The 16,395-nt window shown below is 42.3% G+C and overlaps 2 protein-coding genes across 3 annotated transcripts in view; one reads left to right on the top strand and one right to left on the bottom strand.

Annotated features, from left to right (window-relative positions):
• The window catches only part of ENTREP1 (endosomal transmembrane epsin interactor 1), a 44,107-nt gene that overhangs the window by 10,718 nt on the left and 16,994 nt on the right, over positions 1-16,395 (top strand). Inside the window, exons 3-6 of one of the 2 annotated variants that reach the window (XM_073345189.1) lie at positions 5,227-5,337; positions 7,622-7,750; positions 8,300-8,407; positions 8,565-8,698. In XM_073345189.1, the coding sequence (XP_073201290.1) occupies positions 5,227-5,337; positions 7,622-7,750; positions 8,300-8,407; positions 8,565-8,698 (482 nt within the window). The remainder of the gene's footprint in view (positions 1-5,226; positions 5,338-7,621; positions 7,751-8,299; positions 8,408-8,564; positions 8,699-16,395) is intronic. The other variant, XM_073345190.1, reaches the window with a different exon arrangement.
• The window catches only part of APBA1 (amyloid beta precursor protein binding family A member 1), a 97,792-nt gene continuing 82,630 nt past the window's right edge, over positions 1,234-16,395 (bottom strand). The window contains exon 13 of the transcript XR_012159082.1: positions 1,234-1,830. The gene's annotated coding sequence lies outside the window, so the exon portion shown is untranslated. The remainder of the gene's footprint in view (positions 1,831-16,395) is intronic.

Genomic DNA, 16,395 nt, shown 5'->3' with positions numbered 1-16,395 from the left:
CAACTTCACCAAACACATTACGGTTCTTCTAAAAAATGACTGTAAAAATGGCATTGTATGCTACTGTATGTAGTGCCAGTCAGTGATTTCCATTTCAAATGTGCTCAGCTTTAGAGGTCCTTGATTCCCTGCTTGCTCACCTGCTGAGGCAGGGGCTGCTGGAGACCTAACTGGAGGGATAAGCAGTGAAAATGGAAGCTATGGACATAGGCCCCAATCCTGCAAATGCCTATGCAAGCACTTAACTTTTAAGCAGGAGTAGGTGCTCAGACTTAAGCATATGTGTAAATATTTGTAGTATTGGGGGAAAGGGTGAAGTGTGTTTGTGCTCTGTGTTCATCTGCGTTTAGGAAGCAGATATTACTAAATTAGGTCAGTATAAATCTGACTCCTTCCTCCTCTGCCATCCAGAATGCCTATTGATATCAAAGGGAGTTAGGTTCAGATAAAAGCTGCAGGACTGATTCCTATGTGCAATAATAAATATAATTTAGATGTATGATACACTAAAATATTTTACATGTAGTTTGAACTTATTTTTATATACTCAAATTATTCCACACTTAAAAAAAAATACCCTTCACCAATTGATTTTAGGAGTCTGGCTACTGCATCTAAAATATGGCATAATATTGCTTTTAAAATAAAATTATTTATTTTATACTTCTAAATTAGTATTTTTTGTCTTGAGCTTTATCACAAATTTCTGTATAATCTCTCAATAGTTCCCATGGCTGATGGGAAAATTAGCAAAATTATAAAATTAGTGCTTGCTTTGCAGCTGTGTATCTGAAGGAAAATGAACACATTGACTTATTTTCCTAACAAGGATGTGTATTGTTTACACTGGTATAATATTTAATGATTATGAAAGAAGTATTTTTGTTTCATTTACTGTCAGCGTGCTTGTTTGGGGCCTGATCCAGCAATATGTTGTGTGTGTGTGAAAGTCAGTGAAAGCAGTCCACCTGTGCACGGTGAATTGTGGGGTTATGGTGTTATCTTGTAAGTTATTTCTGTTACTTGGCCTCTTCCTGCTCTTGTTGAAGCCAGTGGCCAAACTCACATAGACTTCAGTGACAGCAGAACCAGCCTCATTGGCTGAGAGAATTTAGATCCATCCTGTGTGTGTATGTTCTTTTTTGCTGGAAAAATCATTCAACCAAGGCCTTAATATAATGCATTTTATTTTCATATAGTCTAATTCATGCAAAAGTACCACAACACTTTTCATAGCTTTGTACAATCCATACATATCTAGTACTAAAAGGATTAAGGGCAGTAGACCAAACTGGGCATGCAGCTGACGCCAGAATTTGGCATGTTTCTATTTTTATCACTGCAGTTCAAACTTGGTCCCTATGTATTTTGACTTTTAAAATAGCTTGTTTATCTTCAACAGTGTTTTCCATATGTTAACTCTCCTTTATTCAAATAAATTTGCCTTCTCTGACTGCAGAGAAAGGGGGGCTACCTGGGTTTGATTCATAGCCCTACTTACCATTGTGTACTGAGATCCAGTTAGCCCATATAAAGGGCTTCTTTCTTCCTTGGGTAGATGCATAGTCCAAGTTAAATTTAGCAGTAAACAGTCATAGAATAATTTGCTTGAAAATTGTAATCAATTAGTTAAGTGTCTTGGCACTTTCAAAAATTTGCTCCGACCCACCTTTAACCCAAGTCAAATTATGGTCATGTACTAAGCCAAGAAGTAATTAAGAAGTGAGGGTACATTTCAAATATCTTTCTGGAACTTATCAGTCAAACTTCACTATCTTCAAGATTAAAATGCTTCCTGATGCTCCTTCTCACCAAGAGATGCTCATTCATCTGAAAAAGAAAAACAAAAAACATATAGGACATTGGCTTTTGGAGTGCACCCTTTTTGTTGTGCTTGCAAAATGGATGGAGCATTACAGTGAGTAATATACACCAAGCTCTGCAGGGAGCAGGAGGAGGTGAGAGTTGCTTCCTCTCTGGACCAGCTTTGATAAACTCTTATTTCTACATGCAGGTGACTATGTTAGTGAACGTCATAGTTCCAGCCCGGATAAACTGAACGCCTCACTGTTATAGATTGGGTACAGTAGCTAGTTTCTGTAGTCATAAGAAGATTCTATGTACGTAACAAAACCCAGACCAGAGCTGTCTCCATGTAAACTAGGATTTACTGAGAAGACTTTCCAAAGTACATGCTGGTATGCTTTTTTTGTATATGTAACAGAGTAAGATTTCTCTCTTTGACTGATCCTTAATTATTGTTTTTAACTTCTCTATTTCGTTACTCCTTCTGAAACTGGAAACCTGCATTTGAAACTAGGAGGAAAGGGTTAAGCTTTTACTGACTAAGATATGATGGATTCCATGCAGAATAAGCAACTGAGTACTAATGTATCCTTGGCATTGTCCGTGTCGAAGTTAAGGTCACTGAAGACAATGAATCCTGGCAGATTCCAGTACCATGCTGAACAGCCGGTCCATTAGTTGCTCCAGGAAATTGGCATGGTTTTCATCTGAGGCTTGTAGATCACTGGGAATGTTTTTGTTCGTGGGGTAGAATATCTGCTGTATCTGAGCTTGAAGAGGAAAATGAATTCTGTTTCACCTCCTCTTTTCTCCTTTTGACCTTGCTCTGAGGTCTTTCATGGCTTGTCACCATGGGCAAGTAACGTCATCCCTCAGGGCCTCAGTTTCCCCATCTGTTAAAAGGGAATAATGATACTTGCCTCCCTTTGTAAAGTGTCTTGAGATTTATGCCTGAAAAGTGATATTTGGGTGCTAACTATTATTATTTCTTTAAGAAACCTTAATTCTTGATTTTTGGAGATTTTTCCTTGAAGCATATGTCATTTGTTTCTTTCTTTTTTTTTTTTAATAAAAGCAATTGAACCTGAATGACCTCACTTTAGATGGACACATTTCACAAAAAGGTTCTTAAGTAACACCGCTTCCACTTTCTTTTTTTTAACTTGCTGTAGATCACCCCATTTTAAGGGATAGTTTTATTTGGCATTTTCCCTCTTTTGTGTGTGTGTGTGTATATTTGACAGCACTCTGGGTTAGATGCACAAAGGGCACTTAGACTCAGTGTTGTAATGCTTAACTTTTAGGTGCCCTGCTACCTAGTGGAATCTGCAGTCCTGAGTTAGGTGCCCAGGCTGCCTAGAGAATGCATGGGGAGAGTTAGCTGCCTAAGAATAGGATTCACAGAAGCCGGTGAGTTGGGTGTGGGTTTGCCTAAGCTAGCCAATAGGAAGTGCTGAAGAGAGGAGTGTACCTAAGCCCCACACTTCAAAAGGCCTGAGGTACTTAAATCCAGGTTGGAGTGAGACACCTATCTCTGCTTGAGATTCACAGCCATGAAGCCTCTCCTGGAGTAAGGTGCCGAAACCCTTTCTTGCTAAAAACAATAGGTGGTGGTGGTGCCCTCCTCCTTGTAACTTTTAGCCCAATGGTCAGCGCAATGACCCAGGATGTGCAAGACCCAGACAGACCTGCCCCAGAACACCCTATAGCCCTGTGGTCAGGGCACTCACCTGCAGAGTGGGAGACATGCCTTTAAATCCCTGTTCCACATTAGGCAGAGAGGGAAACCAAATACATGTCTCCTACATCCTGGGTAAATGCTCTAACCACTGGGCTAAAGGTTATAAGTGGAGTGGCTGCAGCACCACCACCACCACCTCCACTGGCTGTTTTGTTTGGAGCCTGATTTGTTAGGCAGCCTCTGAGCATGTCTCCTGTATCAGGCCTTGCAGGTGAAGTAGGTGAGGCGATGCCTAGTTTGAGGATCCCATAGGGGCTTAGGTGTGAGCGAGGTGCCTGGACTGAGGTGGCTGTGCTTATGTCCCAGGGTAGATTTTTAGGTGCTTAAGGGACTTTATCCCTGGCAACTTAAGAGCCTAGGGACTTTAGGAGCTTATCAGGTGGCAGCAGAGCAGGGATTTTGAGGGTCTAAATATTGGATTAGAATGGCATTAGGTACCTAAATTCTTTTTCGGAACAACCCTTTTTTGTAGAGTCACTTTGTTTTCCCAGTGTAATGAGTCAGTTTTGCTTCGTGTCTGTGTGTGTTTCACATGGCAACAGTGGAATGAAAAATAGGAAAATTCAAATGTAATACTATAAAAATTGGCAGACGGTCTCAAGGGCAGGTATTTTACATGGAACTACTTTTAACTCATTTATTAAATTGGCTAGGTTTCCAGTGTTCCTGTAGCAACTGGAATTTAAAAGCATATTTTGTATAAGATGACTGTGTGTTTTTCATGTTCTCTGATTCAGTTTTGAGTTGAGGTAATTCGGGTAACCTTGATGAATGTATAGGAAGTGGATATTGATTCAACACAGCTCTTAGTAATGAGTTAGTTACAAGTAATGTTTAAATCAATTCAGTATTGGGGTGGAAAACAAATAGATGATTTTTTCTTATGTTCTTATGATGGTTTTACAGATCAGAAGCATTGTCTGTTACGTGAATGGAGGGATTCTATTTTTGGTAGCAGAGGGGAAATAAAATATTAGAATTGAAATTCTTTGAATGTGTCTGTTTCCTAGTTGTATTACGTCAGATACTTTGAAGTATTTGCCCTGCAAAACAGTTTTGAAAATTGCCCATGTTGAATAAATGGTGCTGCAAGATGTTTCCGCCTCAAATTTCCTGATGATCCAGTTGTGTTGAGAGGCTAATCTAAAATGGAAGTTGGGAACTCTACAAATCACTCTTTTCACCTGCAGGAACATCTTTCAACTAGTCAGGGTGCTGGCCTTCTAGGGCTTTTAGACAATTTGCAGGAATCAACTGAAAATCTCTCTCTCTCTCACCAGTAGAAAAATAACCTTTTAAAACTGGTTCAAAAGCTCCTTCAGCTCTTTTAAATTGTGCAAAACTTGTTGTGTACCCCTTTTTCCTCAGAGTCTGTACAGCAGCAGACTATATGCCCTGCAGGTCAAGTACAGAGACCTATAGGTTCAGTAATATTCTCTTATTAGTACTGCAAGAAATAGTTAGTTACTTTGGTGTTTAGTGCAAAGTTCATGTCCAAAATAATTGACAAGGTCAGTCCTTTTTGACAAGAAAGCAGGGATGAAATCCTAGCCCCACTGAAGTCAATGGGAGTTTTGCCCTTGACTTCAATATGGCCAGGATTAGTTTACTTATTAGTTCACTATAGTTCACTTCATTATCTTTTTTCCATTGCTGTTAACTATGTTTTTCTGTTTCAGGTTAACCTGTTTGTTTTGCTGTCTGTTGTGTGTGTTCTCTTGAACCTGGCTGGATTTATTCTAGGATGTCAAGGCGCTCAGTTTGTGTCCAGTGTACCAAGATGTGATCTGGTGAGCAGACTTGGTAACTCCTTGACTACATATCACATACTGCAGCTGGCATTGCTGGATTTCTAAGTGTGCTGATAGATTAATCTATGCAGCAAATCAAGATGTTATCAAGTGCAACCACTGAATAGCAAAAATAAAAATAATACATATTGACTTAAGCTTTGATTCAGCAAAACACTTAAGCATATGCTTAACTTTAACCATGTGATATATTTCCTTATAGCATGGAATACAGCCATTCCAAGTGAGATTAATGCATGCAGCAATTCACAAGCATTTCACAGAGTCTAAACACTAAATTCGTTCTTATAAAACATACCTATTTTGACCAAAACTAACATACAGGTGAGCTGGTTTGGTTTCCAGCTACGAGTTTGTTAGTTCTTAGCCAGCACCTACGGCCTTGGCCAGAGCTGGCACTTGGTTTACCAGTGTCACAATATCACTGGGTAGAGCTCTTTAAAACTAGTTTAAAATAAATAAAATTGGCTATTGAAAAGTCTCAGACACAAATCTTAATAGCTATAGGACTAGGGGAAATATTTAAAAGTGTGTTGTTGAAACAGTCATTGCATTGGCCACATCAGGGCTGCCATGCATTCATATGATCCAAGTTCAGGCTGTTGGTCCCTGGGCTGGTCGTGCTGAGGAGGCACTGTGCTCAGTCCTTAGGCAATAGGATGCCCCTTGCTCTTTAGCAAACCCCTGTGGCTGGCCCAGAAGTGGCTTTCTTGGTCACAGTAGGAGCCATGTCCTGCCTTTTACAGCCTGAAGTACAAGTTGATTCAACATGGAGCTGTTCAGTCACATTTAGAAGAGAATGTGGGAAGGAATCCCAGAGATACCTCTGCCTCTGAAATGTTGGTGAACAGCACATCCTGACAGGGTGATATACTTATTTTATATAGTGGATAACAGCATGATTGTGATAAAGGGTTTGTTTTATTATCTGGAGAGAATATGCAGTCTGAGAAGCATGAAAGAGCAATCAGGCCTAATTCTTATAAACTAGGAAAATCATATTTAATTAAGATGATGTACAAGGCAGCGTTCTTTTTTCAGTTCATTACACTTAGTAGAACTCATGAAAATAAAATATTAAAAGGTGAGACCAAATAAACTACATATTAATAATTGACTTGTTTTACCAGATACTCAGAACAATGTCTATAAAAGGGGGGAGCATTCTGTAGAAAGATGGGGAGAAGGCAAAAGAGCTCTCAGTAATGTAAAGAAACAGCAAAATGATCTAAACTAAACTGAAGTGTATGGGACAGTGGAGATCCCACAGATTTGATAGGTGTTGATATGTTGGGGCTTATGAAGATTTTGATCCCCTACCTGCCCTAGATTTTATTAACAACATATAATCCTTTACTTCACAGGAAGCCAATGCAGCTTCCAGAACATATCAGTTGGAGTAATGGTATCAGATTCTGGTGCTTACAAGCAGTTTGGCAGTCAAAGTCTGCACAAGTCCCAACCTATTGAGAGAGATATTGGAGAGGAGGAGAATAATTCAGACAAGAAATTTTAAATGCTTTATTGAGAATCTCAGTGCTCATCTCTTCAAGAAACCATAGGCTGCAGATCAGAAATGTCCTGAACATAAGATAACTGTATGATCTGGTACACATGGGGAAATACCTCTAAAGTTGTGACTGGGGAGAGTTAGGCAGTTAATTAAAAGCATTGAAGAGAGCTGCCTATATAAATTTGTACTTGGAAATTGAGGTGACAAAATGAACCTGAAAGTTCCAAACACAATTATAGAGCACAGGTATAATCTTACTGGGTTGTCAAGGAAAGAAATATTTTTCTTGGTGTCCAAAACATTTATTATTGGTGTAGTATTGTGCTAATGACCGCCCAATGGGAGCGTATACTACAGATACAAAATATGGATTACATGTTAGTTTAAAAAAAAGACTAGCTGCTCCAAAAGTAAACCTGCTAGTGTAGAATCAAAGGAGATCATTCAGATATTGATGTGATTGTGAAGAATAAGACCGTGATTAAATATAAAGTAAATTCAAAAGACTTCATTATTAAATTCAAAGATTTGTTTAGATAAGAGAGAAACAAATATATCTAATGTGACGGTAATGGAACAGATAAATCACTGGCATACTGAACCATGCAGATTTGATTTTGTATGCATATGATTAGGTAAGTCAGATATATTGTAGAGCATATCCAGCTGTGTATTAGACATCAAGATGTGTTGTGGGAAATTGCTCAGTAAATTAAATCATAATTCACATTATTTTTCTTACTGTTAAAGGTGGACCTGGGTGAAAGCAAAATTTGTTTCTGCTGTGAAGAATTTCACCCAGCCAAATGCACAGAGAAAGAGAATGCATTGAAGCTGTACCCAGTCCAGTCATGTAGCGCCGTTCACCTTCTACTCAAGGTACTGTGAAAGCAACACCAAAGAACTAATGCTTTGAGAATCTTTACATCCCAGGGAGAAAATACAATATTAAAGTGTATTGGCGTTTGCCATGTAGCAATTCCCATTGACTTCCAGCCCATTTCCTTCCCCAGGAACTGTTCTGGCTCCAGTGTAGTTTGTTCTTGATCTGCAGACTATGCTGGTGACAAGCACCTCCTCCTCTCTCCTGGTTCTTGGACTAGTTAGGAAAGCATGTGAGTTCCTGGCCCAAGGAACGAGGGAAGGGTTCCCACAGCAAGTTGGTGAGAAGAGTCAGGACTCCTGCTTGGAGAAGATTTGACCCTCTTTTCAGCAACCTGAAACTCCTCTGATTTCCCCCTCCCCTTCATTCTGTGCCCCCTAGTGGATCCTAATAAACCCTTAGAAATTAGCCAGATCCCACAGATCATCTGGAAGATTGAGTCAAAATATAGATTGCAAAGATTATTACTGTCATCCTCCTCCTCCTCCTCCCTCGACTTTCACAGATGTTTGATGTATAACTTTCATAATCTTTTTGCTCTTCAGAAAGTTCTCTTTGCTCTGTGTGCCCTCAATGCTCTGACAACCACAGTATGCTTGGTAGCAGCTGCCCTGCGTTACTTGCAGATATTTGCAACAAGAAGATCCTGCATAGTAAGTGAGTGCAAAGCACTATCTAATAGAATATAGTAGTAATGATCATAGAACTGCAGAACCAGTAGCCAGATCTTCTATATAATCTGTTCATGCTTATTTGTACATTATACCACGTAGAGAAGTTTGTTGGTTAACAGAGATTGTGTTTGATTAGGATGAATCTCAGGTGTCTGTAGAGGAAGTTGAAGAACAAGGCCGCATTTCAGATCCTGAGGACTTTATACCACCTGTGCCACCTCCATCATATTTTGCTACGTTCTACTCTTGCACACCCAGAATGAATCGCAGGTAAAAAGCATGAAACCATCGTCTTTTCTATGTGTCTCTTATGGCAGGAGTTCTCAACCTTTTTCTTTCTGAGCCCTCGGCCCACTCCAACATGCTATAAAAACTCCCAGGCCCAGCGGAGGGTGAGGGGGGCTCAGGGTTCCTGGCTTAAGCCACCGGGTGCATGGGAGCCTCCAAGCTTTAGCCACAGACTGGACGGCTCAGGGCTCCAGGCTGCAGGCCAGGGGGGAGGGGACAGCTCTGGGCTCCGGGCTTCAGCCCCATGGCTCCAATCCCAACTTTAGCCCCACAGGGAGCACTGTGGCTCCCAGCTTCAGTCCCATTGAGAGCGCTGGGGTTAAGGGCTGTGGGCTTCAGCCCTAGAGCTCCACTCCTGGTTTCAGCCCCATGGGAGTGCCAGGGCTTGGGGCACTGGGGTTCAGCACTGTGCCTCCTCTCCTGGCTTCAGTTCTGCTGGGACACCAGGGCTCGGGGCTTTAGTCCTGCAGGGAATCCTGAGGCTCGGGGTGCTGGGCTTCGGCCGTATGGCTCCTCTCCTAGCTTCAGCCCCACAGAGAGTGCTGGGACTCAGGGCTTCAGCCCCACTGGGGGTGTTGTGCTCGGGACTTTAGTGCTAGGGGGAGTGCTGGGGCCAGGGCTTCCCATGGCGCCGCTCATGGTTTCAGCACCTTAGAGACGCTGGAGCACTGGGCTTCAGCCATGGGGCCCTGCAGCTCCCTCAAACTGGCTGGGGGGCTGCAGACCCTTGGTTGAGAACCGCTGTCTTATGGAACACTGCTTAACCTCATCTTCTCAAAGACATTTCTTGCTGTAACTCATTGTACAGTACTGCCATGCTTTTGAAAGGATGGATGATGTAGGGCAATATAGCTACTGTAATTCCAGCTTGGCCTGAGGGCATAAATTTGCAGTTTTTCATCTAAGTGCCTGCAAGCGCTTGTCTCAAAGTAAGAGAAATACTGTAATCTGACATTATTGGGAATATCTGTGATGATGTGTAGATTCTTAATTGAGCCAGACCAGACTGAGAGCTACACCCAACTGCTTTGCACCAGTCCTGATGCACAGAGTAGCCTTAAAGACAGCTCAGCTGGTCAGCATTGATATCCACCTTCACAGCTCCCCCTTGTGCAGGGAATATGACTAGGGAAAAGTCCCCTTGTATTCTGGTGATCTCTGGCTGCCAGAACTGTCCCCGTTAGGGGGTCACTACAGCTGGTATATCCTAAAGTAGCCCTAAGACCACTTCACTGGAGAATTAACTAGCATGATTGACACCCAGGCCTGAGTACCTGGGTTAGCCTAGCCTAGCCTGGATGTGACCTACAGTGCAAAGCCCTACCTGCGTTATTGGGCCCACACTGGTTCATAGAATCATAGAATATCAGGGTTGGAAGGGACCTCAGGAGGTCATCTAGTCCACCCCCCCTGCCTGCTTAAAGCAGGACCAATCTCCAATTTTTGCCCCAGATCCCTAAATGGCCCCCTCAAGGATTGAACTCACACACCCTGGGTTTAGCAGGCCAATGCTCAAACCACTGAGCTATCTGTCCGTCCGCCCTCCACCCCGGTTTTGCATTCACTTGTTTGTCTCTAGGCCTTCTGGGGTGATAGCTCATAGATTTCAGTGCTGCAGTAAGATGAATCACTCCATTCTTGCTAATGAATTGTGGGAGAACTTATCTGTCCTTCTAGGCCCACGGATGGAATTGTGTGAAGGCTTAGGAGGGCTATCAGCACAACAGTGGTTTAGCCTGCATCCTCCCTGCATAGTGCACAGGTTACCAGCCCCAGCAAAAGCAGCATTTGGGCTTTAGCCTATAGCTTCAGATGAGCCAGCTAGCCCAGAATAAAAGCACCACCAAACTTGGGAGAAAGGGCTTTTTGTGTGGACAGGAGGGGGTTAGCAGCAAACCCTGAGTAAGAGCCTAGCTGAACTCTGCTATGAAGACTCACCCTACATTGAGTGGACCAGAGCCTGGCAGCGTGAGGATCAGAGAGTTGCAAAGGTACCAATATAGCCCCTTTCCCAAGAAGTGCCAGGCACCAAATGGACAATTCTGAGGATCTGTGAGAAGAGCATGGCCTGAGGCCTGCTGTAGGCCATAGAGATAGAGATTAGTCATCTCAGTTCAGTGGAGGGCTTTGCATTTTATTGCCTGCACAGCACCTTTCCCAAGCACAAAGAGAGGATTTCAGTTTCCAGGGCTGCCAAACTTAGATAAAGAGACAGTCTCTGCCCTGGAGGGTTTATAATATAAAAGACCCAAACAGACTAAGGGAACACAGATCTAACATACAGTCAAAAGAAAATGATGTAGAACTGGAACAACCTTGTTAGATACATCTTTTGTTGTTGCGCTTTCTTGTTGGTTTAACTATTTATTGAGGGTAGAGGTAGGGTGAGGGGAAATGGCAGACATGGAGGAGTTAGTATCAGGGAGTAGGAGAAGGAAGGAAGGGGGAGAGGAACAGTCGTACCTCATCACCTGCCTATCCATGTTCATTAGGCAGGGTTTAGAAGGCATTACAGCAAAGGTGAGTCTTAAGGAGGATAAAAGGAGTAGCTGTGTGGCTTTTACCAGGGAGTTTTCCCATGGGTAAATGTCAGAAAGAGAAAATAGGAAGGTGTTCTTTAGTATGTTCGCTTCAGATCCATAAGAATATAAATTGTCTCTTTCAAAAAAGTGTGTTAAAAATCATGTAGTAAATCCAGCAAGTTTCAGTTTTGTTTGTAGGTTTCAGGTTTCCACCCCAGAGGTCAGTTTATGCTTCTTATTATAGGATTGGGGCCATAATCTTGCTGTGCCTCAGTTCCCTTTCTGTAAAATGGGGACAGTAATACTTCCATTCTCCCACCGTTTGTTGTCTTAGATAGTAAGCTCTTCAGGGCAAGAGCTGTCTCTCTCTGTACATACAGCACCTGCTACAATGGGGTACAATGTTATTTGAGGCCTGTAGCCATTACTTTGTAATACAAATAATAGATATACCTAGGTGTTTCAAAAAACCAACCCCACCTGTGAATATTTGTAATAGTCACAGATTTAGAATATGGAAAAAATTCCTGTCCAAATTGCAGCAGTTTAAGGTAGGTCACAGTATGGCACTAAAGGACAGCATACTGCTGGAGATGTTGTCTGTGAGATGATAAATATAACCAAGGCCGTGACCCTTGCAGCTATTAAAGATCCTACGGGATGATCCCATGTACTTTTCACAACTGGGTGTATATTAACTCTTGTGTCTTCTGCAAAAGCAAACGAGGTTAATTAATTCTGAGAAGAAATTAGGGCAGGCCCTAAAATAGCAGTTTCTGGCACCAGTATTCAGTTGAACATTTCCAGGCAGAGCTTCAGATCCTTCAGTCCCAGAATAGTGAGGTTTTATTTTTTGTCATTCTACAGTAAGGATTTTCATTAGGTAAATAAAATATTCTTATTGCTATTAATCTTTTCTAGAGATGGGCTTCAGGCTAGCAGAGAATGGAAATGTAATTACATGGCTTGCTGATGAAAAGGGTGATTCTGTGGTGTTACGAGGGCTGTTTTCAGTTATGGTGTATTTTTGATGGTGTAGTGAGCTCAGAAGTAGAAAGCAACAGACAGATTTAATTTCCTCTCTTGGGAGACTGGGAAACATGACTCTCCCTAGATCAGATCCACAGTGTCCAGCAATGTGTGATTTAGATTTGACCTGACCTTTTCTCCTCCATTACCCCGTCCCTCCCCCTGCTTGCGTATTGAATGCCAAGTAGGTTCAGTGACCTGCTTTTCTATCCCGGAACTACAGTGGGTTCAGCTTCCAAAACCAGATCAGCCTTGTTCAGAAGTGAATAGGTCGGGAGCTACCTCCAGGCGATGGAAATGCCATCAGTGAAGCACATTTGGGGAACTTCCAAAACAGAGATACTCTAATATAAAGGAAACATTGCAGAGACCAAAATGCATGCCAAGGACGCATTTCGAATGAGCACACATCCTCCTCCACCCTTCAAATTGCAGAGCCAAATCCATTGTTGTTGAAGCCAGTGGATTTTTGTTTGTTTGTACATCCATGCGATGTGCTCTCCCTGAAACCTTTTAAATTTCTTATTTAATGCCAGACACAGACAACAAACTAGCATTAGAGATGCGGTATGTTTTACTTCTACCTGTAATCTTGTTGTTTTACAAGGAAGCAGACATAGTAATTAAGTAATTTTTCAAGATTAGCATAATAGCAGTAACTGTTCTAGATTAGATGGGACCTTCCACAGGAAGAATATGGTAGAAAGTAAACACCCAGATGATATTTTCTGGGTGCGCACTTAGGGGCTGGACAGAGTTCTTGCTCAGGGGGCCATTAACTCCATTGATTTGGCTTTAAATTTTATTTGGGGGTTGGAGGGATTCCCCACAATGAAGATCTAGTTATTTAAAAAAAAAACCCTCTGATATTAAAAACCCATCATGCATTTTCAAACCTCAGTCCACGTCCTGGTGACTGATGTTATTTTCATGGTCACTAGACTTGCTACCATCATCAAATCTAAAGAGATTCTGGGAAGTCAATGTCCCAGTGACATGGTTCAACTGAGAGTTTGGCAACGCCACCCTCAGGTTTGGTTTTGCAGATCTTGAACATGCAGCCAGCGTGAGTTAAAGGTCACTAGAGAGATGACAGTCCCTGGCTTTTTAGAGCAGTGGTTCTCAACCTTTCCAGACTTCTATATCCCTTTCAGGAGCCTGATTTGTCTTGCATACCCCAAGTTTTACCTCACTTAAAAATTACTTGCTTACAAAATCAGACATAGAAATACAAAAGTCACAGCACACTATTACTGAAAAATTGCTGACTTTCTCATTTTTACCATATAATTATAAAATACATTGATTGGAATATAAATATTGTACTTACATTTCAGTGTGATACTTGAGCCTGTTTTTCACTTGTGAGCCTTGTCTGAAGTCCAAGCCTTGCCACCTAGGGCTAAAGCATGTCACTTAGCTTTGTGTGGCCCCCTGTGGCGTGGGGCCCTGGGCAGTTGCCCTGCTTGCCACTCCCTAATGATGACCCTGCACTTATGACCCCCTCCAAACCTGTCTCAGGACCCTTCTGAGAGCTGCAATCCTCAGGTTGAGCAACACTGATCTAGATAAATTGAGTACCCCCCTGGAAGACCTCTGATTATCCCTTGTTGAGAACCACTGACCTATGGTGCTTTAGTCATCAGCCATGCTCTAAGAGGAAAGCATATAACCATCGCGGTAGAATCCACAAACTTATAAATGAGGCAAAGAATTGCTTGAAATGGATGGCACTTGGCCACTGCATGAACAATGATGTTCTCCCAGAAGATGAGCTGAGACTCATCTTAGAGAAAGCTCAAATATTCAGTGAAGCATTTGAAGATGTGGAGAAGGCATACAGAAAAGAGAATGGAAGCACAGAATGGTCTGGCAGCACCCAATCACTCCATCATTATTTGCTAGAGCTTGTTTAGAGCTCTTCTCACTCTGCCCCTCTCCCCCCAGGAGCACAGGATGTAAGGGGAGCTCCAGAATGCCTCTCACAAACCTATTTGGACACCCCAACCCTCAATCTCAGGGCTCTGTGTCTAGGGCATGAATTGAGACTGCTTGTTCTCAATTCCCCACCCTGGTTTTGGTGTTAGGCTCTGGCATGAACTGATGGTGTCTATTCTGCATTCCCCACCCTGATCTCAGTGCTTGTGGCATTTACAAAGCATGCCTGTTCTCAGGGACTTACCAGTGTGTCTGTGGTATCTGAACTGAACAGCCCCTCTTTGGTCTTAGGCTTGTTTGCCTGAGTCATGCTCGTTCTCATCCCCCTTACAGTCACAGTGCTGTTTGCCTGTAATACGGACCAAGTAGACCCGGTCTCAACTCTTCTGTCTCAGCACTAAGGGACTTAGGTGGGATCCTGACATTTGTGCTGCCCCATTTCATAGTTAAATATAGTGGAACAGCTCCAATAGGAAGGACTGAGGACACATTCTGTTCAAATGAAATGCCTTTGCCTGCATGTAATGTAGCTTTGCATGGCCCCCTGTGGCATGGGGCCCTGAGCAGTTGCTCTACTTGTCACCCCCTACTGCCAGCACTGCACTTGCAACCCCCCCCAAACCTAGCCCATGATTCCCCACTGGGGGTTGCAACCTCCAGGTTGAGAAACACTGATCTAGATGAGTTGAGTACCCCCTGGAAGACCTTTGAGTACCTGGCTGAGAACCTCAGTTTTCGAGGAAGGAGATGACAAAGGTTGCAAACCTTTTTGCTCTAAAGCCACAACCAATACAGAACTATGTCTTTGCCTGGGAGCAGTGTACCAGCCCTAATAACCATACAAAAAAAAGTGCTGGGGCCAGTACACTATTATTCTTCTACCCTCATGTAGTCCGTACTCAGAAACCACTGCCTTGTGAGTTTTAGTGTAAGATTTTACTGCAAATGAACATCTTAATCTGTAAATGTCTTCCACCCTTGATGCTCTCACTGAGATAGTCTGATGGCTTCTCCAGCTCACTAAAATCTTGGGACAAGCCCTGTGACGACAGGCATTTGTACTGTGATGCAGATGTTGGTAAAGGAGAATAGAAGGAATCTCTCTTGATGGACAGGGAAATGTTGCCTAGAATAGAAGGTTGGATGAATAGTGATCCTAGTTCCTCACTTAAACTGATACAAATTCCATGAGTCACTACTACACAAATTCCTCTTACCACCATAAAAATAGAGCATGGAAATAAAAAATCATGAACAAACTAAAGAACAAACAAAGAGAACCTGCCCCCCAGCACTCATGGGAACTGCTTAAGTATTAAACAGAGGAACTCCTTTTTTTTTTTAAATGCTTTTTTAATCCTATGTCCCCAAGTAAAATGTAACATAATGTTGAATCCAAGACTCTATATTAGCAAACGTTATAGGAGCACCTTCGCTAGATAAGATTAGATTAGTTTCAGAAGAAAACTGAAAGGTTCAGTAAGGCCTTTCCTTACATGAAGTAAATATACAGGGGACACATGTTCCATTATCATGGGTGATATTAAAACACCAGATTCAGTGTACATATGGAATACCTGAGAATTGCACAGTGATCATGTAAAATTAGCCTCTTAATGTTCCCTTCCATTGTTTAGCATAATGACAACTCATTATTTTTAGGGATGGCTGTAGTAGTTTGGTTAAAATGAGAACCAGCTTGAACTTCATGCTTTTCCCCAAAGTGAACTGATCCCAAACTTTTTTAGTTTTATAAAGGTTTGGCAAAGGGGCCACCTTGCTTTTCTTTCCCTGCTTCCCACTCTATGTCCTTGACCATGAAACTTCACCAACTGATTCCTAAGTTTCTTTCTCCTCCCATGTTGCAAGCAGCTGACTATGTTCCTCTTTTCCCCTCTGCAACTCTTTTTAGGCATGTCCATTCCTGCTCCAATTCATCTGGATTTCCTCAATAACACTTTCACAGGCATTTCTCGTCCCCCACCTGTCCCACAACCCACTGCTGCCTCCCCCTCCCCCCCAACACGCTCCCAACATTCAGGGTGAAATGTGTCAAACATACAGATATATCTCTGCCATAGTCAGCTAGAGCAGCTCAAGCCACAAAGTTTGGACTGGATCTGGAGGGCTCCGGTTTTGTTTTAGGCACAAACTCTATTGTCCACACACCATATAGGGGATGCTTGTTGA

Source organism: Lepidochelys kempii, chromosome 5, assembly GCF_965140265.1.
Source record: "Lepidochelys kempii isolate rLepKem1 chromosome 5, rLepKem1.hap2, whole genome shotgun sequence".
NCBI lineage: Eukaryota > Metazoa > Chordata > Testudines > Cheloniidae > Lepidochelys > Lepidochelys kempii.
Note: the sequence above shows the minus strand (reverse complement) of the source record. Positions and strands in the feature narration are given on the sequence as shown.